At 37.4% G+C, this 24,180-nt stretch overlaps 2 protein-coding genes across 2 annotated transcripts in view; one reads left to right on the plus strand and one right to left on the minus strand.

The window, feature by feature from the left end:
- The first annotated feature begins 1,389 nt into the window (after positions 1–1,389).
- LOC121426167 (rRNA N6-adenosine-methyltransferase METTL5-like) lies at positions 1,390–18,876 on the plus strand. The gene is made up of 6 exons (XM_041622361.1): positions 1,390–1,559; positions 13,993–14,107; positions 14,633–14,817; positions 15,630–15,712; positions 17,662–17,713; positions 18,107–18,876. Exons 1-6 carry the CDS (start codon positions 1,460–1,462, stop codon positions 18,241–18,243), a joined length of 672 nt encoding a protein of 223 aa, XP_041478295.1. The 5' UTR covers positions 1,390–1,459; the 3' UTR covers positions 18,244–18,876.
- A 4,943-nt stretch (positions 18,877–23,819) lies between these two features.
- Positions 23,820–24,180, minus strand: part of LOC121426260 (GATOR complex protein MIOS-like) — a 35,790-nt gene continuing 35,429 nt past the window's right edge. The window contains exon 23 of the mRNA XM_041622496.1: positions 23,820–23,957. Within this exon, the coding sequence (XP_041478430.1) occupies positions 23,858–23,957 (100 nt within the window). The 3' untranslated portion in view covers positions 23,820–23,857. The remainder of the gene's footprint in view (positions 23,958–24,180) is intronic.

Raw genomic sequence — 24,180 nt, forward strand, 5'->3', positions numbered from 1 at the left:
GCTGGCACAAAAGGGGTAAAGGTTGTGCTTACTAAGTGTTGAAATTTCAAATTTGGGCGGCAAAATTGTTACAAAATGCTTGAATGTATCCATTTTATTTCAATTGGCTAAAAGTGCTAGGGAAATTTATGAGAAATGCTTCGCAGGTTTAGTTTGATTTCGCCCTTTCCCCTTGACACAGCGTGAAAACAAGCATTTCTGCGCAAACAGATTTCTGCGAGCTTTACAAAAATGGACAGTGTTCACTCAAGTGTAACATTCTGTCAAAACTTTCACTTTCATTGGATAGATGAGACTCAAACCCATAATTATATGTGAAAAAATTACCCACATGTTGTATATTTTTTAATTCCCAGGGCTTTTTCAAAGTGTAAACTTTTTTTTGATACGCACTGTATATTAGTGTCATGTAACCCTCTTGAATGGGATTCATTACACAGGCAATGCGAGCGCGAAGCGCGAGCGAAAAAATTATATAAAGTCTATTTTCCAATTCATCCCCTCACCTTTTTTTGTATCCTTTCGGGGTCGGGCCGGTCGTTACGAGGCTGTAAATTATACATCATGGGTAAAATACCTCTTTCTTACTTTTCTTTCTGTTTTTTGTAGTTTCTATCAAGGTAAAGAGTACACTTTTTCTGCAGGTTGTCAAAAAATAGAGGGGGCCGGGGCCGGCTCGGCCCCCTCCTGGATCCGCGCCTGCATTTACCGCCCCCTCCAAAATGAAATCCTGGCTACAGGGTTGTCTTGTTTGGGATCCAACGCTGCATGAATTATTAGAATGTTCAATTAACTGGCGATCAAACCAAATTCACTCCAAGTGGGATAGGGAGTAAAAAAAAAAAAAATTGGAGAGGGACGCATACATGGCGTATGGGGTGAAACCGTCTAAAGATCTGTGATCGACTGAAGCAAGCACAAGTTTTTAATACAATTTTTTAAACAGATTTTGACATGATTTTCAGAAACAGTATGATATTTCATGGCCCTGGGAAGCGGAGATGCTGGGGGAAGCAGAGACGGTGCCGAAATTTCCTCGGAGGTGCTGCGTTTATCATAACTCCAAAGCTAGGCACCACCCCACCCCCAGGTATTCTGGAAGATGCGTAAAATTGCAACCTAAATGACTTCATTTTGTAGTGAAACCCCTGAGTGAAACCCTTTAAATTTCTGGACCAATTTGTCCTCCATTTTGTAGTGAAAACCTGTTTCATCTATTTTTATTTTAGCATCCCTAGTAAAAAAAATCTTTCCAAGGGCCCTGTTAGATTTTTGTATTTAGCCTCTACTCATTTTGATTTTAGGATTCTATTTCATAGGTCTACTAATTTACGCTTGGCATATTATTTCTGATATGTTTTTCTTTCTTCGATCGGATGTCTCGGCGACACCATTGGATTTTGATCGTCGGTCGCAAGAACTTACGTCGTTTTCGACAGAAACTGAGGCTAAATAAATCATGAAATTAAAGGAATTCGAAAGTTATCTCCAGCAAGTTGATATATTCGAAGAACCCAAGATTCTTCTAGAACAATATCCAACAAGCCCACATATTGCTGGTATAGTATAGATCTGTTTCATGTTTGAATCTATATTTGATAAACTATTTTCGCACACTCATGTGCTGCATCTGGGGATTTAGCTCTTGTGGTATTTGAACGACCAAATCACAGTATTGGGATATAATAATTGGTATTGTGTGCGTAAAGATTGCATGCGACGGTATAGTAATGGTGTCCATTGTGTTGAGCATGGCGGCATCGGCATTAAGTACATTTTAATGAGACAGCTCGACAGTGAAGGATTACGAGCGCAAATTAATGATATACCAAGGCTCGACATTAGCGGTGGCCCGGGGCCACCAAAAATTCATCTCGGGCAACCATTATTGAAAAAATATTAAAGAGGGTGGATAGTTTTGGTAAATTCCTCAAAATCTGCTTGTCACCATTCTAATTAATTTCTATATGATATGAATGCTTATGCCCTAAAACAGTCATGATGTGGATGACATGAAATGAAATGGTGTTTTACATAATTAATTTTGCAATTTCCCTTGTAATTTAACCCTGTCGGGTATCCCAGAATTATCGAGCTGATGCGCGAGGCAGGTTGCGAACTGCCTCCCTCTATCACCGAAATCCATGCATTTTTGCATGCACTGCCTCGGCCTCCAGCTAGCTCTCTGCATTATACACGCACCACCGCTTGAGCTACGTACGCGGAACAAAATGTAGTCCGCTGAAAAGAGGAGTTGTCCAGTCTATAGTCACTCAGGTTTGCTAAGCCCGTTCTGTATACGCACTATTTATTCGATGATAATTCCGATGCATAACGTGACAACAAACGGCAGAGAAGAACAAAAGAAAATACTTGAACGATACGTACCTCACTGAACTTAGTCTTATAGCTAATGCACCTTGATTTCCTATTCCTTGGAAGTTAGATTCATTGCCAATCGACGACTAAACCCCGACGATAAACAAACCCTCATCATCCCATTTAAAAAAAGTGGAACCACGATATGCTACAATGAGTGTATTTGAATAACTGATCTCTAATTGCCAAAAGACGGGGGCAATTTATATTTGGATATGCAGTGTTTACGGGAGTGTTTACTCGCTAAAAAAATTAGAAACAAACCATCACTGGGTGGATTGTGTCTGAAATCATAAACTACATGTAACAGCTCTATGGGTGTACTATGCATGGGAATTGTGTTGATTCGAGAGCAGATGAACTTTACGTAATAAGGTCATATACTGCTAGTCCAGACGAGGTCATGCAGAGTTCAATGCATGCATTATGCATCGGTCTACTGGAAAGGCCATATATATACACATGTATATGGGTTTATGTATGCGTTATATGCACGGTTATGTTCCTACACTACATGCATGTGTACGTGTCCTCTGCAGAAATAATTATACCAAGCTTCAAATGTGGAAATGGAAAGTAACTTGATAAAGTTCTGTATATAGTGTCATTCGAGTTTAGTATATTTTCCATATTTTGATGGATGATTTTCACATACGTCCTAGAATTAACATAAGCTACTAACTATATGAGTAAAAACTTTGTGGGTCCCGGGGATTCGATGTATGACGATATGCAATTATTAGACATAGACATGTTTCATAACTGGCGATAGAAAAATGACACGACTTTATTTTGGATCGCAAAAGTGTTATCTTTTATATGCATGATCTCCAAATGTGAGGGATGATGTTTAGGAATTTACATTCTCTACAAAGAGCGACCCGAATATAGGCCTCGTGTTTTGGGTTTTCCTCTTTTATTTCATTTGTGCGGGGCTTTTTTCGGGGGGGGGGTCACGCTCGCCTCTTTTAATCATTGTTTTTATACCCACCGTAAAGCACAGCGGTAAAGTGCCAATTCGTGTTGCCAAATCCACTTCGATCGTCATTTCATCTTCGTCTATCACAGTGACCAAATCGTCTCATAACAATTTGGTTTATCGTCATACCCATTTTATTTTCATTCATTTCATAACCACTTGGTCTAATACCCATTTTATTCATTCATTTCTACCAATTTCACACTTTAGTCCAATTAGACTAAATACGGGGGTATATGGACTTTAGATGGGTATTTGACCTGACTGGTTATTAGACAAAACAGTGAGTGGACGAACTGATGATGGTAGACCCCAGTAGACCAGTTCATAATTAGACGAATTGGCATTATACCAACTGAAAATAGACCAGCACATGCAGCCGCGGCGAATCCGCGAGCGAGTAAATTGAAAAAAAAAACGGAATGGGCCTTGTACAAAGCAGGGAAGACCGCTCAAGTCACAACTGCAAGAGGGAAAATTGAGATAGAAAGGAAGAAAGAATACAATGAAAGAAAATAGAGATTAATAGATAAATAGATAAAGAAAGAAAGAACTGAAGGAAAGGGAATAACTGGATCGCGTTGTCAACAAGGATGACTTCAAGACTTCATTGCAGTATAAATTCCAGTAACAATCGAACAATCCATTCACATAATAAAGAACAATTTCAACCTCTCATTATAAAAGGGAGAAATATATTATCAGAATTGTCCATCTGACTGCTTTCATGAGAGAATAGCAAAAAGTTGTGATGCAATCGATAAATTGCAACAAAATTTTAAATAATGTTAAAATAATACTTTTTACTATAGGTCATTATAAAAACACTTTCTTTTTGAATATTACTTTGTTCAACTACACGACTTACAAAATCGCTACTCCTCAACCTCTTATACGGACCAAGCAAAGAGCGAGGAAAAAGTAATCAAAATAAATTACCGACATAAAAGTGTAATTTTGGTTTGTCAACGAAACGTAGCTCATAATGATATGATCTCTGACTTTATACTCGCCTATATATTCAATACGTCATCTTTTATGAAGTGAGAAAGAGCACTGAGCGTTTGATTTTTTTTTCATCATGAACAGGATAGGTATATATCTGAAATTTGTTGACGTTTTGACACAATGGAATTCTAACAACTTGTTGTAATCATGAAAAGGACAGGATATAAAGCTAAACGATAAATGCGAGCGCGAAGCGCGAGCAGAAAAAAGATGAAATTCTGACTTAAAAATAGAACTCTCAATTCATGCTTTGTAAGTCATGAAATCTGGGCAATTTGGTTTCTTCCTACATATATAATGCCAGCGCGAACCGCGGGCAGAAAAATTTTAATATTTAACCGATCTCAATCATTAGTGCGAAACGTGAGCTGAAAATATTTGTTCTTCTTCCGGTCTGAACAAGGGGTAATTTAAGCACTATTTCAAGCACTATATAGCAATATTGAAAGCTCAAGCTCGATGTCCGAGCTGAGATATGTTCTGTATATTGACTTCAATACTTGATATTTTTAGTTCTATATCATCCTATTGAGCAAGATATGGGTCATCGAACAAGCAATACGAGCGCTTCGCGCGATCGAAAATAGTGGCATGAAAGATTTTTTTTTGCTAAGTCTTCCCATCGTCTTATCTATTCACTCGTCTTCCTCTTATTTTCCTTTTCTTTTCTCCTCTCTTTAACTTTTCCCCGTTTTCTTCTTTTGCTCCGCAAATAGGAGCGGGGGAATCGTTCCCCTCACCCCCTATAGATTCGCCTATGAATTCAGATAACATATATAAAATGCTTTTGTTGTTAATACAATTTTACTTTTGCACCATCGAATGGAGAGAGGGCCTAAACATTTGCATTTATTCATGGCTCATGAAATTACCCTAAGATAACGGCAAGTTCACTTATCGTTACAGATAAATGTGTAACTGTTTCAAAACAGACTTGTCAACTTCAAAAAAAAGTATAACTGCATTGGAAAACAAATTTTGTTTTTCTTTCTTTTGTGTATTTCTGTGTTGACATTTTTTTATTGATTTCATGTATTTTTATAAGATCGATTTTTTTTCTGGAGATATACTGTTTATTCGATGCCCTCAATATAATGGGGGGGGGTGCGATTTTACAAGCCATCCCCACCTGAATTCTTTTGGGGTACTATATCCCCATCTCCATCCCCCCGATCGATACTCATATGGCATATCATCTTTGGCGGATCCAGGCAGAGACGCACCCCGTATATTTTTACAGTTGCTCATAGAAGACATAGGCTTACATTTATTTATTTATTTGTTTATCTATCTATTCCCGGGTTTTTTTTTACCAAGGCTAGTTTCTTGAGTATACATGCTTCTCCAGAGAGTCCTGCACGATATAGCTAAATCTACGAAAATTGCCACCTGCATCCCCTCTTTTGTAAAAAAAACTTATTTCTACCCCTTGTTTCAATATCCAAAATGATATTGTTTCTCCTTCCTATTCTATAAGCTAAAAAACCTATACGAATGGCCATTTTGAATTAACGAGCTTGCCTAACTGTTAGGCAAGCTCATTAATTTGAAAATGGCCATTCAACTTCGATATCACTGAACATTAATTACATAAATTATTCTGACCGATCGTTCTTTGGTAACTTCACCAGAATCATTGCCATGATTGATAAGAAAAGGGGTTCACCTACGCTGTCCAAAATAATGGCAGGGGATGCGACCAATTTGCATCTTTCTAAAACTCTGAGCGGAAATACAAGCAAAAACTAGCCCCTTCATAGAGGTTCATGTATATTGACAATTATTGATAGATTTGATATTGAATGGGATTAAATAAACTGAAAATGTTCTATAATGAAGACATGCAGGATCATTCAAAATTGGGCATTGGCGAATCCAGGGGCGAAGTGACCGCTGACCCGAAGTGGTGTAGCTACGGGGAGGGGGCCTGGGGGCACGTGCCCCCCCCCCTGAAAAAAAATTGACAGAGCAAAAAAAAAGGGAGAAAGAAAAAGAAAAAGGGAAAAGAAGAAAGACAGAAGAGGAAAATAAGAGGAGGAAGACGAGTGAATGTAATAATGTGAGGGGAAGACTTGCAAATCTTTCATGTTACCATATAAAAGTTTTGCTTGCGCTTGGCGCAAGAATTGCCTGTTCGAATAGATTAATATCTTGCTCAATAGGCTGATATGGAGCAAGTTTTGAAGTCAATATACAAAACATATTTTAGCTCGGACAACGAGCTTTCATTTTTTTTTCATTTACAAATTTAAGTGCTCTGTAAAATATCAATTTTATGGTCTATACATATCAGCATTTTAAGCTAACACTGCGTGGTCACATTCTTTGATTTGCCAAGTTCATATTGTATACTTGTATTCCATAATGTTCCATTAAACAAATGTATTCAGAATGTTCAAATTCTAGGTCTAAATCTTAAACATGCGCGATAGCCTGCACTTAAATTATCCAGTTTCACATCAGAATATCAATAATTATCACGAAATGTATAACCATGAACAGGATGATTCTTGCACGAACAAAAATCGGTGCGAGCACGAAGCGCTAGCCCAGAATTTGTCATTTTCTAGCCTAAAATGTATTTTGTTTTACTTCAAACGGGGCATTAATTTTGTAAGGCACATTTCAATTTGAAAAAAAATATATGTTTTTTTTTAGTGGAAAGGGTGGCAAGTGCTCCACTCTCCCGGTAATTCCGCCACCCCAGTCTGAAAAAAAACAAGCTCGCGCTTAGAGCTCGCACTTGTACTTGGATTTTATATCCTTTTCATCACAAACCTACATGTCAAACGTTCGATTTGGGGGTCAATATAAATAGTTATTTAAAAAAAACACAGCTCGCGCTTCGCTCTCGCATTGTTTACTTATTATAATTGTTAAATATATAGATTCCACGGCATGATTGCAAAACAAGCTAGTATGTAGGCCTCCTCCAATGTACTATTGTCAGGTTTGAATACAACCGGTGAATACAAACAATATCAGCTCGCGCTTCGTGCTAGCAGCGATACGCTAGCTCTTCGTGAATTCCTATAGCTTGTATAAACGGTCGTCAAATAAATTTCCATTTCCATGTTCAGGTCATTTTATATGGCTATTTAGCGCAAGAAGCGCGATCAATATCAACTGACTCCGACTTGTTTTATATCGTGCCCCCCCCAGCCATGCCGAACGTATTGTGCACCTGATTTAGTACCACAATATCATGTCCCCCCAAAAAAGAGAGAAAAAAAGGGGGTAAGAGATAGATGGGGAAACTTGGTCAGTGCTATTTATACAGCATGTCGGTGATAGAAGCGATCAGTTCCTGGTAATTTCGAGTGTAATGTTATTATCATTTTTTTTTTTGGGGGGGGAGACCTTGGAGACATTATAGCGGACATTATAGCGTACCTACAGAGGGACAGACTGCCCAACCCCTGACGAGTCACAACCCATGTCCCCCCCCCCCCCGACGAGTCACAACTGATCCGTGATGAGCCACATGTGGCCCGTGCCTTTGAAATTGAAGACCTTTTTTTTTCTTTTTTTTGCTTGTCAAATTTTCTTCTTGTACGAAATCCTTTAATATCAGTTGAAGACGTTTTTTTTTTACTTGTCAAATTGCCCCCCCCCCCTCCTTGGAAAATCCTAGGTACGCCACGTCAGATGCTAAAATAGAAGAGATGTAGTATATGTAATACATAAAGCCTATTTCTCCATCGTGACCTTTACATATTTTCGTAATGGAATTCTTTGCGATCAGGATTGTGATACATACAGTTAGATATGCATTGGAACTTTGCACCCCCCTTCCAAAAGAAAAGTATCGATTTGCTGGTCGGGGGGGGGGGGTAGGCTGCAGGTGAAAATATTACGTTTCAGTCTTAGCGCCGGCCCTGAGCCAAGATCATATAGATTTATCAGCAAAAAATACAGGCGAAAATCTCCAAAGCACTTTTTAAGATAATCGGATGTCTCTTGTTGTTTACGGATCAAGGACCCAATAATTGCCATTTCGAAAATGTGCATTTTTTCTTTACATTAGTTGAAATGTTTTTTCTTGAAAATGCTTTACATATTTAGATGGAAATACAGAGGAGGGGGCAACACCTTGGCGGTGGAAGCCAAACAATTTAGAAGAGGTCCAGCTGAAATTTTGGGATGGGCACAGGTAAAAAATTTGACAGCCCCCCCCCCAAAAAAAAAAAAAATGGTTGTCAACCTAAGTTTTAGGAGTGGATCACCAAAAAAATTTAACAAGCAAAAAAAAAAGGTCATCAACCTAAATTTTAGGGGGGACACAAAACGTTTCAGGGGGGTCCACGTGAATTTAGGAGGGACGCAGGAAAGAAAATTGACAAGCAAAAAAAAGGTTATCAACAAAAATTTTAGGGAGCACCATCCCCTCCCCCACCTCAAATTTAGGGGGAACTGTCAGCAATAAGATAATAGAAAGGAGAAATTTGTTGAATTTTATTGCGATTACAATCACATGCCGACGCCGTTCATGTAAATTTTTCTTTGAAGAAAAATGTGTGATGGCAGAGCTGCTTACAGAGTCTAGAAAAAGTAATTTGGTCGAGAGGCGGCTGTGTGTAAGAAAGATCTAGAGAATGCAGATTTCTGCGGCACGTATTACATGCGGTCAGAAGTGTTCGCGTGAATGAGAGTGATGTGAATGTCAGCGGCCGGCCCCCCGTACACATCGTCAGGCGATGCTGCGATTTGTGCATCGCATCCGGTGTCCTGTGTTTTGGTTCTTTGACCAACTATTGCAAAAATGGTAGTCGTCTTATAATCTCTACAAAATATTCTCAGGAACTTCAACAATACTATTTTATGGATATCAAGGTACACTATATATATATAAATACATATATATAAGTCTGAGTGATGGCATTAGCATAGCGAAGGTAAGTCTACAACAGATATCCCTCCAATTCCTCTGGCTCAATACAAACCAACTTTACGACAGTGGCTGCTGGGGGTTTCCCCGGCCATGCTCCCACGCTCACTCGCGGTGAAATTTGGATACTAAACTTTGTAAAGCATTGCATGCACTCCGTGTAGCCTAGCGATAGCAGACGATGCGCGGAAGAATTTTGTTTTCCAGTAAAGTAGATATCGGTCACGTGAAAAACAAATGCTCAGTCATGGACGAAAGTGGGCGCTGTGAAAAGTGACCTTTTTGAACATTGCGAATAGGTAGATTGAGTAAGATGTCGGTGAAATTCAGCCGAGGATAATGACTTCATTTTCTGAGTTTATTTAAAATTTAGACATTTTCAAGTAGACATTTTGCCACTCTCATATTGCATTATGATCAATTCTTGTTATTCAATAGCCACGACCCATACAACTGGATTTTATGATCCTTCACCAAAACTATCCACGAGCTTTAAGTTTTGGTGGCCCGAATCGGGCAACCAATAATTTTCAAAGTAGCGCAATTTTTCTCCCGATTTTGCATGCATTTATCAACCTTCTACAGTTAAAATTGCAAGCCAATTCGTCATGCGCCTTTTTTGTTAATCTACACCAAATACACACACACAAAGATTGCATAGTCATGACAGTATGTAGGCCTACAGCTAGCATACAGTATAGCCGGCCGTGCGGGCTGTCTGGCTGAGCTTTGCATGCATGAAACCAATGCAGCTAGCTAGCTGTGCACGAGCAGACTATTCAGACCTAGGGAGCTACGATACGAAATGTTACTGCTTAGAAATCTTCCTCAGAACTTTGGAAATCTACGTCAAATTCACATTTTACACCAATGAAATGCCCTTCTACAGTCCATGTTACTGAAACCTGATTAATTGCAGCATTAAAAGGAGGAATTATGACCTCTCTTTTGACTCAAAAAGACCGATTTCCAAATGCATTAATACACATAAAACACATAGGTGAGTACATCACAGTCCCATATGTGCATTTGTATGTATGTTGATATTTGGTTTATTTCGAAGCTGTGTCTCTTTGAGCCAAAAATAAATAGGCCGCTCTTTCTTTCTTGTTTACAAATGACTTCTTAAACCACTCTTAAGGAAGTAAATATATTGGGAAGGCATTTCATTGATATGACATGCGATTTTTTTCCATCATTTTGTCAAATATAGGGAAGGAATTTTCTCACTGTTTTTTCCAGATAACTTTTGCCATTTTATTTTTTTCTTTCATTTTTTTCAGTGATTAAACCATTTATACCCCTTCCCATTGAAAATGCCTGATTAAAGATCATGTTTCTACTGAATAATAATAATTTTCCCCATTTTTTGATAATTTTGTTTTATTTATTTTTCTTAAATTTTCTTTTGTTTTTTCTCAATTTTTTTTTTTTTATGACCTGTTCTTTGTTTTTTCTTTCTTCATTTTTTCTTTTGTTTTATTTCACTTACCGTATTCATTTTTACAATTTTTGTTTTCTTTTTTCAATATACTATTCTAAAAATTATTTTTGTTTATTTCCCCCTTTTACACATTGTTCTAATTCTGCAGCATGTGATTTTCTCCTGCTATAATATGCTGGAAAAGAGAAAATAAACTGGATTTGGGGCCTGCATAATCTAGGTTTTACAATCAAAGGAAGAAAAGAAAAATCATTGTTTTGTAAATCTATCTGAGTTTGATATATGCACTATTTACTTTACCATTATGAGTATGTGTCTATACGGAGATTAAAAATCTACACAACCTGGGAACAATATATATTACAACAAATTAAGCAAAGTAAAATAACAGCAAGCACGATTTACATACAAGATGTACAAAGAATAGTGGTACGTGTTAGTGATTGCAGAATATTTCAGTTTGTTTTATTCATTTTTAATTAATGTTTTTCTTTATATTTTTCGGGCCACCAAACCTTATTAGTGGGCCACCAAAAAAAATTATTTGAAGGTTTTGGTGGCCCGAACGGGCCACCACCAAAAAAAGTTAATGTGGAGCCTTGGATATACATTATATTGCATGTATTTATAAGTTAAAGCTCCACCAATTTCAATGCAATAATGAATACAAATCAGTGTGATCTGTCTTCTTGATGATGAACATGATAAAAGTGAAGTCCTGAATTTATTTGACCAGATTTTTTTTAATTTTAATTTTTTTTTTTGGGGGGATTCATCATTCAATTTCAGTGAGGAAGACTGACTGAATAGACTAATATGTCACTGTGTAGGCCTAGTTCCATCTGGTTAAATAACAATTTTACAACCCAAGTATTTCAATCTTATTCATTGCAACAACATTTTTTGATTTTGAAAATTATTGAATTAAACAACGAAATTTTGTACCACTTTATACAGTTACATGCATGACTTAGTCTTAGAATCTTCTTTTTTCCCATTTCATATTTTACTTATTTAGCTGAATAAAGACTTAAAGTGATAATTAACATATGACCAGATGACAATGTAAGATGTCTGTAAAGGCATCTGTTCAGTGAATGAAAATGAGGAATAGAGATTGCATCCAATTATCTAGATTTGTAAAATTGAGCCTTTTCCCTTTTTATTACACATACCACAGAATATACAAATAATACATTTAAGGGAGTGCATGCAGGGCCAAAGAATGAACAATGTGAGGGTAGAGCCAATTACGAGTGTGGTATATCCACTTGGCCAGTCGAGCACAGAGTTAATAATTTAGGTCCTCTATGCACAAGAGTGCATGCATTGTTTGTTTTATACAACTCCTCTTTCCCCCCATGTTATTGAGTTACCCGAATGCTATAATTGATCTAAATTGTAGATAATTCCAGACCTCCTCTATCCTGACATCAGAGCAGGATAATGCATTTGGTATGATGTCAGAGTGCAGGATAGTGTATATTTGATGCCATAGTGCAATTCGCTGAATATCATGTGATCCGATTTGGACCAATCAGATTACAGAACATTCTTAGAAGTTGTATGAAATAAGCTTCCTACTGGCTCATTTGAAATTAAAATGAATTTTATTGAAAATCTATTTGGAAGCATGCATGCATGGCCCGGGGGGGGCACTTAACATTGACGAGTGGATACCATGCGCGACCAAAAACACACGTAAAAAGGATGTCCTTTTCACGAGAGGGCACGTTATGTACGTAACATAATAAGGGTGTAAAAAACACAAAAATAATGAAAAAAGGGTATCTATTTCGCTAGGAAAATTATGTGTTTAGGGTCGAATTTGCGGGGATGATTAAACAAAATTAAAATGTTTTATAAAGGATGTCCATTTTGCCCCATCACTTCGTGTTTAGAGTCCCATTTGCGAGAGGTGTAGAAGGTTGGGTCGTACTAAATCAAATAAGGTAAAGCTGACAACCGAAGGACCCGTAATAATAAAACATTCCTGTACTTGTTTAGGGGTTCATTTCAGGGAATATTTGCCAAGAGTATCGTCCCGGAGTATTGTTTTGTTTCCAATACTTGTTAAGGGTAGGGTTTCACACGCCAATACTTATTAAGGGGTGCATTTTCAGAATATGGAAATTACGTGTTTAAGGTGCTTTTCGAGACCCCATGGTCGCGTATGGTATCCACTTGTGAATGGAAGTGGCCCCCCCCCCCCGGAATGCATGGTTGCATTGAGTTCTCACTGTCTCCTTGCAGTCAGATAATCTTGGGTTTGAATCTGAGCAAGCACTGTGAGCCAGTACTCGCGCAGCAAGATATTTGTCCACATCTTGCTGCACAACAACCAGTTCATCATGAAGGTGTGAGCTCCTGAATGGGTAGCTTAGGTGGGGTAAACAACCAAAATGAATCTGTTTGGAGGCGTTTTAATTTTTTAAAAGCTTTTTTTTGTTTTCCCTCCTCGAACACACAGGGCAGCCACACACGGCTCTGTGCTGCCAATTGCATGTGCTTGCGCTGTGATGTTTTCGATTCGATCAGATGAAGTTGAGTGCAGTCATGATGTTTGGATTGTCGTGATTTTAGCAAAATGGGGGGTGAGATCGTGTTTTGTGGCTAGTGAGTATTCGTATTTTATTGAGATTTTGGAGTAATTTCTGTTGCTGTTCTGTGCAGTTTGAGGAAAAATATGTTTTGCATGATTTTCCGTTTGAAAATCCAATTTCAAATGGCCATTTCCGTGAATTCTGTGAAATCGCGGAAAATCACTGTGTCCCTACATAATAGCAGGTTTTTATCGACAACGCTAAGTGGCAAAAAGCAAGCGATTCCCGACAAGACTAACGATAAGATGTTATCGATAACAGCCCTAGTAGGAGCGTCTTGAGCTCGTAAGAAGGTGGATATGTGACTGCAAGTGAGGTAGCAGCAAAAAGAAAAAAAAAGATATCAAAGTGTGGAATTCTGGACCCGTCTTACAAAGAGTTGCAATTGATCAGATCAACCACAACTATGGAAAGCCAGCAAAACCAGCATCTAAAGTACCTGTTTGTTAAAAATGTTTTCAAGATATGTATTCATGAGGTATACTTAGACCTTCATTGTTTTCTTGACAATTCAGTGTGTTCCGCTTTGTTTTTAAAGGACATTGTGCAAATTTCTTATAGGAACAATTATGACATGGATGGATTTTATAGATGTGCTTGATTGCAACAACCACTATTTTTTGTAAAATGGAATCTTGCTATGAATTGCATCCAAGTTACAATTGTATCTGTCTTTGGTTAATCTTTACAGCTCGGATGTTTCATACCATTGATGCGAGCTATGGAGACATCAACGGTCGCCTGATAGCTGATCTAGGATGTGGCTGTGGGATGTTGAGTATTGGAGCAGCAATGCTGGAAGCAGGGTAAGCACTGCACTTATTCTTCCTACCAATATATTTTGAAGTATTCAGATTGAACTGGGGGGGGGGGGGTGCTTCACAAAGATTCAAGTATGACTTAGAGTTGCACTGAAATGCCTTGTTGCGTGCGGTATAAAAGGCATGGCTGCATTGATCAGATCATGTGAAGAGGACGCGCACTACTGCGTATTGATCAATAAGATTGCGTGTTGCATATCTTGTTCGCGTCTGTTTTTAAGTGCGACCTAAGTCATACTTAAATCTTTGTGAAACACACCCCATATTTAATATGCAGGTAGTATTTGTTTTTCCTTTAAAGTTAGACTAGTTAAGTGCACTCTAGTGTCTTGATTGATTTATCAAATAATGAATCATTAATCATTACAATGTTTAGCATCTTGTCATTTACCCCTGGGGATGTCGCCATGAAGTAGATACTGTCCAATGCGACCTTACCAAGATGGAAGCAGGTCCGTGGAATAAGAAGTTTGATAATGTTGAGTCCATTATAATTATCCCCGTTTCCAGTCTATGCATAGGGTTTGACATTGATGACGATGCCCTGGAGATCTGCCAGAGGAACTGTGAAGAGTTTGAGCTTGTTGGGGTAGATACTGTCCAGTGTGACCTTACCAAGATGGAAGCAGGTTCTTGGAGTAAGAAGTTTGATACCGTCATCATGAACCCTCCCTTTGGAACAAAACACAACAAAGGTTAGTCTCAAGACCACTTACAGGTTGGAGGAATTTTTTATTTTGATAATCTCAGTATTAGGGTTGTCAGCTCAGTGGTCTCGCTGAGTTGTAACCTTCCACCTCTATAAATTTCTGATCAGCATTCCTTGCAAAATCTCATCCTCCCATTAAATGGAAAATGAAATGATAATGTTTGAGCCCAGAAAACCGACCAGTGTTTATTCCACAGAGTGGGAGAGTGTGGATTGATGCCTTTACAAAGGACGCTAAGCCACCATGGGACTCGAACACATGACCCTCTGATTACAAAGCAAGATTCAGAACCGCTTCACTACATTTAATCGATTGTGAAGGATTCTTCTAATCAATTTTACATGTACTGTTAGTGTCAAAGCCATAAACTGTGGCTCAATGTACTTGTAATTGTAAACAAATTTAAAGCAACATTTTCATAGTTTCCCCTTTGTATGGCAAAGGTTTATGAGACCATTGGTAAAAAGAGAATTTAATGTACCATCTTTGAGTTTAGAGATTATGTACAAAGATAAAGCCTGTCTTGAAATGCAGCACTGGTTTTAAGAAAATTTTGGTCACTTGTAGTTTGGAAGGTAGTACAACCTTATTTTACTTTAGTGGTATACCAGTTGAACTCATCATTAAACATATTTCTGTATTATCTGTATGTGTCCATGACATACAATCACCTTGTGGTGCATGGCTTACGTTTGGTAAAGGTCAAGCGCTAAATTTGAAAGTGTGCCTTAGCAACCAAATTATTAATGTTCAGGATTCCAAAATTTTGTTCACGCTCATGCATTTTTTCTCACCAGGGATTGATATGCAGTTTGTACAACTGGGTCTCGAGATGGCAACGAATTCTGTGTATTCATTACATAAATCATCAACAAGGGAGGTGAGACAATGCAAGATGATATTTGTAAAATTGTAATGTTCTTCTTTTATGGTATGGTCTGTTTCAAAATAAATTGATTCATGTTTAGAGAATCTAGAATGACGAGAATACAGCGGTTAGGCTCATAACAGCCTCTTGCTTAAAGGGGCGGTCCAGGCTGAAAGTATTTATAGCTTAATGAATAGAGTAGAATTCACTGAGCAAAATGCCAAAGATTTCGTCAAAATCGGACAACAAATAGCAAAGTTATTGAATTTTAAAGTTTAGTTATATTTTGTAAAAACAGTCGTCATGAATATTCATTAGGTGGGCTTGTGACATCAGCTCGCCTAATGAATATTCATGACTACTGTTTTCACAAAATATTGCTAAACTTCAAACTTCAACAACTTTATTATTTGTTGTCCGATTTTGATGAAATTTTCAGCATTTTGCTCAGTGAATTCTACTCTGTGTATTAAGATATGAATATTTTCAGCCTGGACCACCCCTTTAAGAGACTCAATGTCACCCACATATTTGATCTTCATTTGTTGCCCATTTAGAAACAAATCATTCTTAAGATGTGTCAAAAAGTTGGTCTCCACACTAACCATATCAGGGCCTCATCTTACAAAGAGTTGTGGTTGATCCGATCAATCACAATTATGGATGGCCAGTAACGTTAACATTTAAAATGCATATTTGTTTAAAATATTTTCTAGATATGATGATGCATAGGGGAAGGCGAGGTAAGTTGTGACAGTTTTTGCTTTTTGCATGTTAGAATTGATATGATTAATAATCTTGTCGAAATAAGTACCTTGCCTTGAAATTTAATTCTTCTGAAATATTTTCCACCTATATATAACTTCTATCCCCACACTAAAAGTCATCGTGACCTTTGAAAAAAACGATGTCAAATGGCTCAACTTGCCCCATATATGGGGTAAGTTTGAGCCACCTTCTGGGGTAAGGTGAGCCACAAAAACTATGTACAAAATGTATGGGGGGAGAACCAGCATGTCAATTTTTTGTTTAAAGTCTTTTCACTTGCTAATTCTCTATAAATACTAACATCCTTTAGAAGGAAAAGAGCAGTCATGTAAATTTGCTCCTTTCAGCCTGCATTTCAATTGATTTTTATGGTTTGTTTTTTAAGATACATTACCATAGGAATTACCATGGCTCAACATGCCCCATGCTGTTTGGCTCAACTTACCCCAGTCCGAACTTAGTGCGATAATTTTGTATCCACACATTTATTATGCATCCATCATATAAAAGACTATGACAAGAATGAAGATCCATACCTGGACTTATAATGTTGTTATCATGTCTTTATTATATTTAAAGATGTGTGTTTATAAAGCACTTATCTATTTCACACTCTTTTTTACTTTTTTGGCTGAAATTCATATTTTTCCCTCTAAAAAACTACTTTTTGTTTCAAAGTTGGAAACATTGTGGTGGGGTTAGGGGTTATGCTATGGGTCATCAATACATGACACCACCACAATGTCTGACTCATTCATTATTGGCCTGGGGCTGGTGGCTCAACTTGCCCCTATGCTCAACTTACCCTGCCTTCCCCTATTCATACACTCATCATTCTCTTGGAGATTCAGTGTGATTATCTTTGCTTGCTAAGAAGATTGAGCAAATTTCCTGTAGAAAATAATTATGGTATGGATGGATTTCCATACAGTTCTGCACTATTGATGCTACCAGTTGAAGCGGATTCAGTAAACTCCAAATGAACCATCCACTACAATGGTGAATAAATGAATGTTGGAAACAAATCTATCTCCTACAAAAAATATTGGTTTTCTTATTGTTTGATTGATTGGTGGTCAAATATGGTAAAATGATGGTGAGATTAGCATTAAATTTGGGTCTAAATTTGCAACAATAGTTTTAATTTAATTACCTGATATGTTTATACATGTATGTTTTTGGTTGTTTGGCAGCATATAGAGAAGAAAGCAGTACAGTGGGGTGTCAATTGTGAGGTCATTGCAGGTGAGTTGGTCAGCTAAAAGTATCATATTTTGATCTCAGATTTAATAACAATGCTAACAACTAGAAATGTTAGTGAAGGTGATCAAGAACCAAGTCCTACCATGATGGCCTTGTTCGAAGAACACATGAATAATGATAGCATTTCCTTGATTTACTGTCATTACCATAGCAACGTAATAGCAGATGAAATTAAAAATAAATCTTGCATGTCTTCACTCGAAGATCAATGTGTGCCAAGACATGTGAGGATTGGACCAAAACTGGGCAACGAAGCAATAGGAGTACCAAACCACAGTAGAGTATAGCTGAGCTGTACAATTTTTATCATCATCTTATTATCATTATTATGATTATTGTTGTTGTTATTGTTATTATACCCCTTTATTCTCCCAGAGTTACGGTTTGATCTCCCCTCTTCCTACAAGTTCCACAAACACTCTTCGGTAGACATAGAAGTGGACTTTGTACGCTTCTCCTTTCCATCTCATCCATCCAACAAAGAACAAAAGAAGAAGGCATCCGGAACATGACGCAAAACAGAAGAACAAATTCGACCGATGATCTTAAGTGGCACCTTGGGCTTCCAAATGTGTGATGATGATTCTCATGCTATTCTTGAAGAGTGCCATCACATGATTCATGTACATTGTATGTCAATGTGCTTCTACAGAACTTGGCTCAGATGATGATAGGCTATTCTTGAATACTGCCACCACATATGTCCATGTGCTTCTCATGAACTAGGCTCAGATATCACATGGAATGTTGTAAGCGCTTCCGAAGGACTTTCCTCTTGCTGCTTGAGCCTAGCTGTAGTAGCTATAATGCATTGTAGGCTTCAAGATGTTGAAAATGGAAACTGCAGTTCTCGTCACAGGGAATTGGCACCATCACATGATTCAAACATCTTTCCCTGTGGCTTATAAACCAGAGACCGTTCTTCCAGGGGCTTGTCGCAGAGATGCTATTATATGCAATTCTAAATATCAAACGCAATTTGATTTTCAACCATTGAAACACGCATATTAGGAACATGCGCTTGATTTCTTTACTTTTGTTTAAGTGCAACTCTTTCTGCATCAGGCCCCTGGCCGCATGATTTGAAAGTGCAATAGTCCTGTGGTTTTTTTATGATCTTCAAAGTAAAAGGAAAGAAATTCAAACATGAGTTCGATGTGGTATTTATTATTGAGCTAACATTTATGAACCATGCCCAGAAGTGAAGGAGAAAAGTGAGATCATAGAAATATTTAATGTGAGAGAAATTCTGTGTGGAGTTGTAACAAGACAGAGAAGTGAAGAAGGAGAAAAGTAAGGTTGTACAGATGATGAATGTGGGAGAAAGTCTGGTGAGAGTTGTAACAAGAAATAGAGGAAGCGAAGAAGGGAAGGAGAGAAGTGAGACCATAGAGATGTTGATTGTTGGAGAGATTCTGGTTAGAGTTGTAACAAAGCACAGAGGAAATGGAGTAGAACAGGAGAAAATCTAGATGATAGAAATGTGGAAGAAACTCTCGTTTTCCTTGTTCTGTGCCCTGTAACACAAAGGTTTGCAATATACGAAAGACTCTCTGATTGGTTCCTGAACAATTTATGGGATTAGGAAGCAGTATGATGGGGCCATGTCTGCGCACCTAATAATTTAACTTGATAATAAACCTAAATTTCTTGTTGTTCCACAGAAATTTCCAGGAGTTTGTTATATTCTAATAAGTGTGCTGAAAATCTCATAAAAATCTGGGAGAAATAATGATTTTCTTTGGAAAAACCTGTCATTTTCAGATTGAACCAAAAAAAGGTCCATGTCTGCGCACCCATTCACTTTACACACGATTCGGGGATTTTGACGTGAAAGGCTGCATCTTGAGGCTGTCGCATGAAATTTCGTAAATTCAATATTTTTCCACCATTTTGAGTCAAGATATTTCAATGAATATCTTTCTATTGCATGTGTAAAGTTTGTGGTCGTGGTATATCTTCTTTTACTAGAATCGCGCAGATACGCAGGTGTGCAGACAAGGGGGACTGTGCAGACTTGGGAGACCTTACCATTAACATGTGAATACAGATCTTTCAGTTGTAACCCAACTTTTTAAATAGATTCCCATTTGGTATAAGGAAACGGATATCAAATATTTGGCTTAAATGTTCATCAATTTTTCCCCAATACAGCATCATTCTCAATAACATGCATAGTGTATTAATTACTCCTTTCACCACATCTTATAAAAATGAACAGGAATAAACAAGCTATACACCCTTTCATTACATGGAAAAAAAAATCTCTAATATTTTCCGATACTGATCAACCTGAAGATATAATATATAATTTGCCACATTCATGGAATAAAATGCATGTATTGCTTGCATTGATTCTGAAGGAAACATCCAGAAAAGAAAATATGTTTCACTTCACTTCATAGTTATTTACATCTATAAAGACTTCAAACTAAAAGTTCAGATAAGTATCTCTATATAAACATGTTTTAGTCAAATATTCAATTTCAGTACATTAAAGAAACTCGGGTTCCAATACTCTTGCTCCATTGACCTTTTCTGCCATGGAGAATCTTTACATGAGCCAAACACAGACCTAATACAAAAATATGACACCAACCTATATTCTTGCCTTCATATCCTGAAGCGGAAGCTACTTCACAACTCTTGCCCCCTAACGATAATAATAAGGAGAAATTCTGACATATTTGTATATTTTGATATGTGATGCCACTATGAACTGTTCCATTATCATTTAGAACAGGCAATAACTACCGGTAGTCTGCAGGTACAGACCCTGATTGAATCTTTTATCAATGAGAGGGTCTTCACTTAAAGACTAGCACACATGAAACTTGCAGTTTCATTCAGCACACAAGTCAGTAAAGGCTTTGCTATCAGACCCCTTAACTGGAGCGAAGGGTCTGCACAGCAGACTAGGCAGCACCATACACGGGGCAAGCAAGAATCAACAACTAGGGTAAAGATATACATCTGCAAAGCACTTAGAGAAATCCTTTTGATGTGATAAGCTCTACATATAGTGGAATATTATCATTACCACTATTCATGTCAAAGCATATCTTTGGAAATTGTTACAGAATGAACACATGTTGACATGAGAGTGATACCTCAGTAACATTTGCTCTACGACGATCGTCCGCGAGTCGAAAACAGCCGTTCGAATATATTTTGTACCAGCGAAATATAGGTAGTATGAATGAAAGTTAATAAAACAGCCGTTTCAAACTTGCCGTTTGGCCGCCGGAGAGCAAATGTGACTGGGGTTTTTACATAGCAGAACCGTGTGGAAGCACTTAACATAAAGTAGTACCAAAAACAATGTTTTTGATGACAAGTTTTATGACATATATGACATGTTAACCCATATCACTTAAGTGCTTGCACATCAAATACAGTCCTCCATGTATGTCCCAACCATTTCATGCAGAACTATTATATAATACTTGTTCTCGCAGCTTTGCTTTCCAGACTTGCATGTAATTAATGCTTAATGTGAACAGTCTCTTTGGATTAATTCACACAAACAATTCTTTCCATTTTATAATGAAGCATGCTTCCGGATTGGTCTGGACCATATTCAGTGTGTAGGCGCCTTTACAACTGATCTCTAAAACTTAACTGCCTTGAATTTACAAAAATTTAAAAACCATTGGTTGAACCCATGGTTTACGCAGATTTCCTGTATAAATTTGCTTACTTACTGTGCATATTTAAAATGAAATGAAATGGGCTCAATACCCTAAATATGACACTGAAATTCACTGATAAATTGATATAGTACTATTTTAAGTCTTTAAACTCTACGGCCCATATTCCGAAGTCGGGTTTAATTTAAACTCGGGTTTAAAGTTGTGGTTTAAGTATGGCAAGCAAATTGTTACATAAATCACTAACAGTAGAGATATCATACTTCAGCTCATTTGGCTCTCAAATCATTCATAATTGTCTAGGAAGTATAAAGATGATTGTCTTCACCATCGAATCAGGACAGAGCACATTATACTTAAAAACTTACAACTTAATAAAAATTTTGATACTTTTGGCTTCCCATACTTAAACCACAACCTTAAACCTGAGTTTAAGTTAAACCCGACTTCAGAATACGGGCCTGTCAAAGACATGGCCTGCATGGGAAGTAGATGGGTATCACCATGTATCTCCTCTAAGTGAAGCTATTAGAGCATACCAGCTCTGAGACCTACTACAATATACAGAGCTGTGGTGAGCATTTCATCCAAATTTTGTTGTTTGACGTGCCTGGGTTCCGTCTCATAAAGAATTGTTGTAATAACAAATGCAATAACATCAGCCAATCAGAATGAAGGATTTCAGTAGCTTTTAACGGCTACGGTAAATGTGTTACTATAACAAGTTTTATGAACGGACCCTGGGGTCCCGTAACACAAAGGTGAGCGATTAATCCTCCACTTGATTTTTACGATTAATTGTAAACTGAAGTCAATGCAATCAATCGTTAAAGGACAAGTCCACCCCAACAAAAACTTGATTTGAATAAAAAGAGAAAAATTCAACAAGCATAACACTGAAAATTTCATCAAAATCGGATGTAAAATAAGAAACTTATGACATTTCAAAATTTTGCTTCATTTCACAAAAACAGTTATATGAACGAGCCAGCTACATCCAAATGAGAGAGTCGATGATGTCATTCACTCACTATTTCTTTTGTTTTTTATTGTTTGAAATATGAAATATTTTTATTTTCTCGTCATTGTCATGTGAAATGAAGTTTCATTCTTCCCTGAACATGTGGAATTCCACTATTTTATCATTTTGTGCTTCAGGCAAGGAGATCCTAATCGTCAAATTCGTAAAAATTGAAATATTGTATAATTCAAACAATAAAAAAAAAAGAAATAGTGAGTGACATCATTGACTCTCTCATGTGGATGTAACTGGCTCGTTCATCTTACTATTTTGTTGAAAATAAGCAAAACTTTGAAATGTCATAACTTTCTTATTTTACATCCGATTTTGATGAAATTTTCAGCATTGTGCTTGTCTGATTTTTCTCTATTCATTCAAATCAACATTTTTCTGAGGTGGACTTGACCTTTAAAGAATGTTCTAGGATTGATTGCTCAACTTTGTGTTACTGGTGCGAGATCTGATAACTATCCATGGTTTTGATTGGCTAAGAAGCCGATGACTGACTTTTATAACAGGAAGTGTCAGATGACACCTTGTCAGTGATAACAAATTTCATGAAATGCACCCGTATCCCTTCACAGTACTGAGGTAGTTTGCTTTCCTCATTATTTTTTCCACTCAAGATTTGAGTTGAATTCCAGCATAATAAGCATATGACACAAAGTTAAGGATGTATAGAGGTACTTTTCAACCATTTCTTCTGTTGCAGCCTGTTGAAGAAAAAAGTTTGGGTAGTCAATTTCTTCTTGTTCAGAATGAAAGCCTTGATCTGATGTGGTTGAGAGAAGGCCTATTTTATTTAGTCCAAAAGATGTTGCAGTTTGTTACCTAGGCATTGGCAGCAACAACAATGTTTTGAAATAACGAGCTAAAGAATGAACAAAGTAAAATTAAATAACAGAGAGCAATATATCACACAATTAACAGTGTTGTACGAGGTGTACAACTTGAATGATATCATATTAGTATGTCACATGATCAATAGATGTGATGGAAGGAGGTGGTTCATGTCAGATGATGAAGTCATATGATGTGTCGTGACCAGCTGATGTCTTGATGGAAGGCAACACAGGTCAGGTGATGAAATCATGTGATATGTTACATGACCACCTGATGTGACATATCACAAGGAAGATGATGAAATCATGGTGAAACAGCTGCTCCTGGGTCACATGACCAGCTAATGTCTTGGTGGGAGATGGCTAAAGTAAGATGATGAAGTCATGTAATGTGTCACATGACTGACAGATCTCTTGATGGTGAAACTGCTGCTACCAAGTCACATGACCAGCTGATGTCTTGGTAGGAGTTGGCTCAAGGAAGACAATGAAATACTTTGTGTCACATGACCGAAAGTTCTCTTGATGGTGATACCGCCCCTACCGAGTCAAGTGACCTCCTGATGTAATAATGGGAGAAGGCTTATGTAAGATGATGAAGTCATGTGATGTGTCACATGACCGAGAGTTCTGTTGATGGTGAAACAGATGCTACTGAGTCTAGAATCATGCATCGGCACACACATGACGTTACTGGACATTCGCTGTGGGTCCTGAATAAAAGAACAGAATACAGATTTACATTGGTAAGAGTGATTTTATATAAACAAATAAATCTTTCCTCTAACTCAAAAATGATAAAGGCATAAAATTTGATTACTGTAAGTGACACAACAATTAAAAGCAGTGTTTGCCAGTTGTAATCAAGTTCCTAAAGACTATCTAAACAAGTCTTGATTATTTCACTGCCTAAATACAATAATTTTATCAGTCATA

Source organism: Lytechinus variegatus, chromosome 13, assembly GCF_018143015.1.
Source record: "Lytechinus variegatus isolate NC3 chromosome 13, Lvar_3.0, whole genome shotgun sequence".
NCBI classification, from domain to species: Eukaryota; Metazoa; Echinodermata; class Echinoidea; order Temnopleuroida; family Toxopneustidae; genus Lytechinus; species Lytechinus variegatus.

What these genes read in the sequence shown, in the direction of transcription:
- LOC121426167 (XM_041622361.1), top strand. Translation starts at nt 1,460, where the DNA reads ATGAAATTAAAGGAATTCGAAAGTTATCTCCAGCAAGTTGATATATTC. An exon ending in ATAAATCATCAACAAGGGAG is followed by an intron (nt 15,713 to 17,661) that starts GTGAGACAATGC and finishes GTTGTTTGGCAG; the next exon opens with CATATAGAGAAGAAAGCAGT. An exon ending in CAATTGTGAGGTCATTGCAG is followed by an intron (nt 17,714 to 18,106) that starts GTGAGTTGGTCA and finishes TTATTCTCCCAG; the next exon opens with AGTTACGGTTTGATCTCCCC.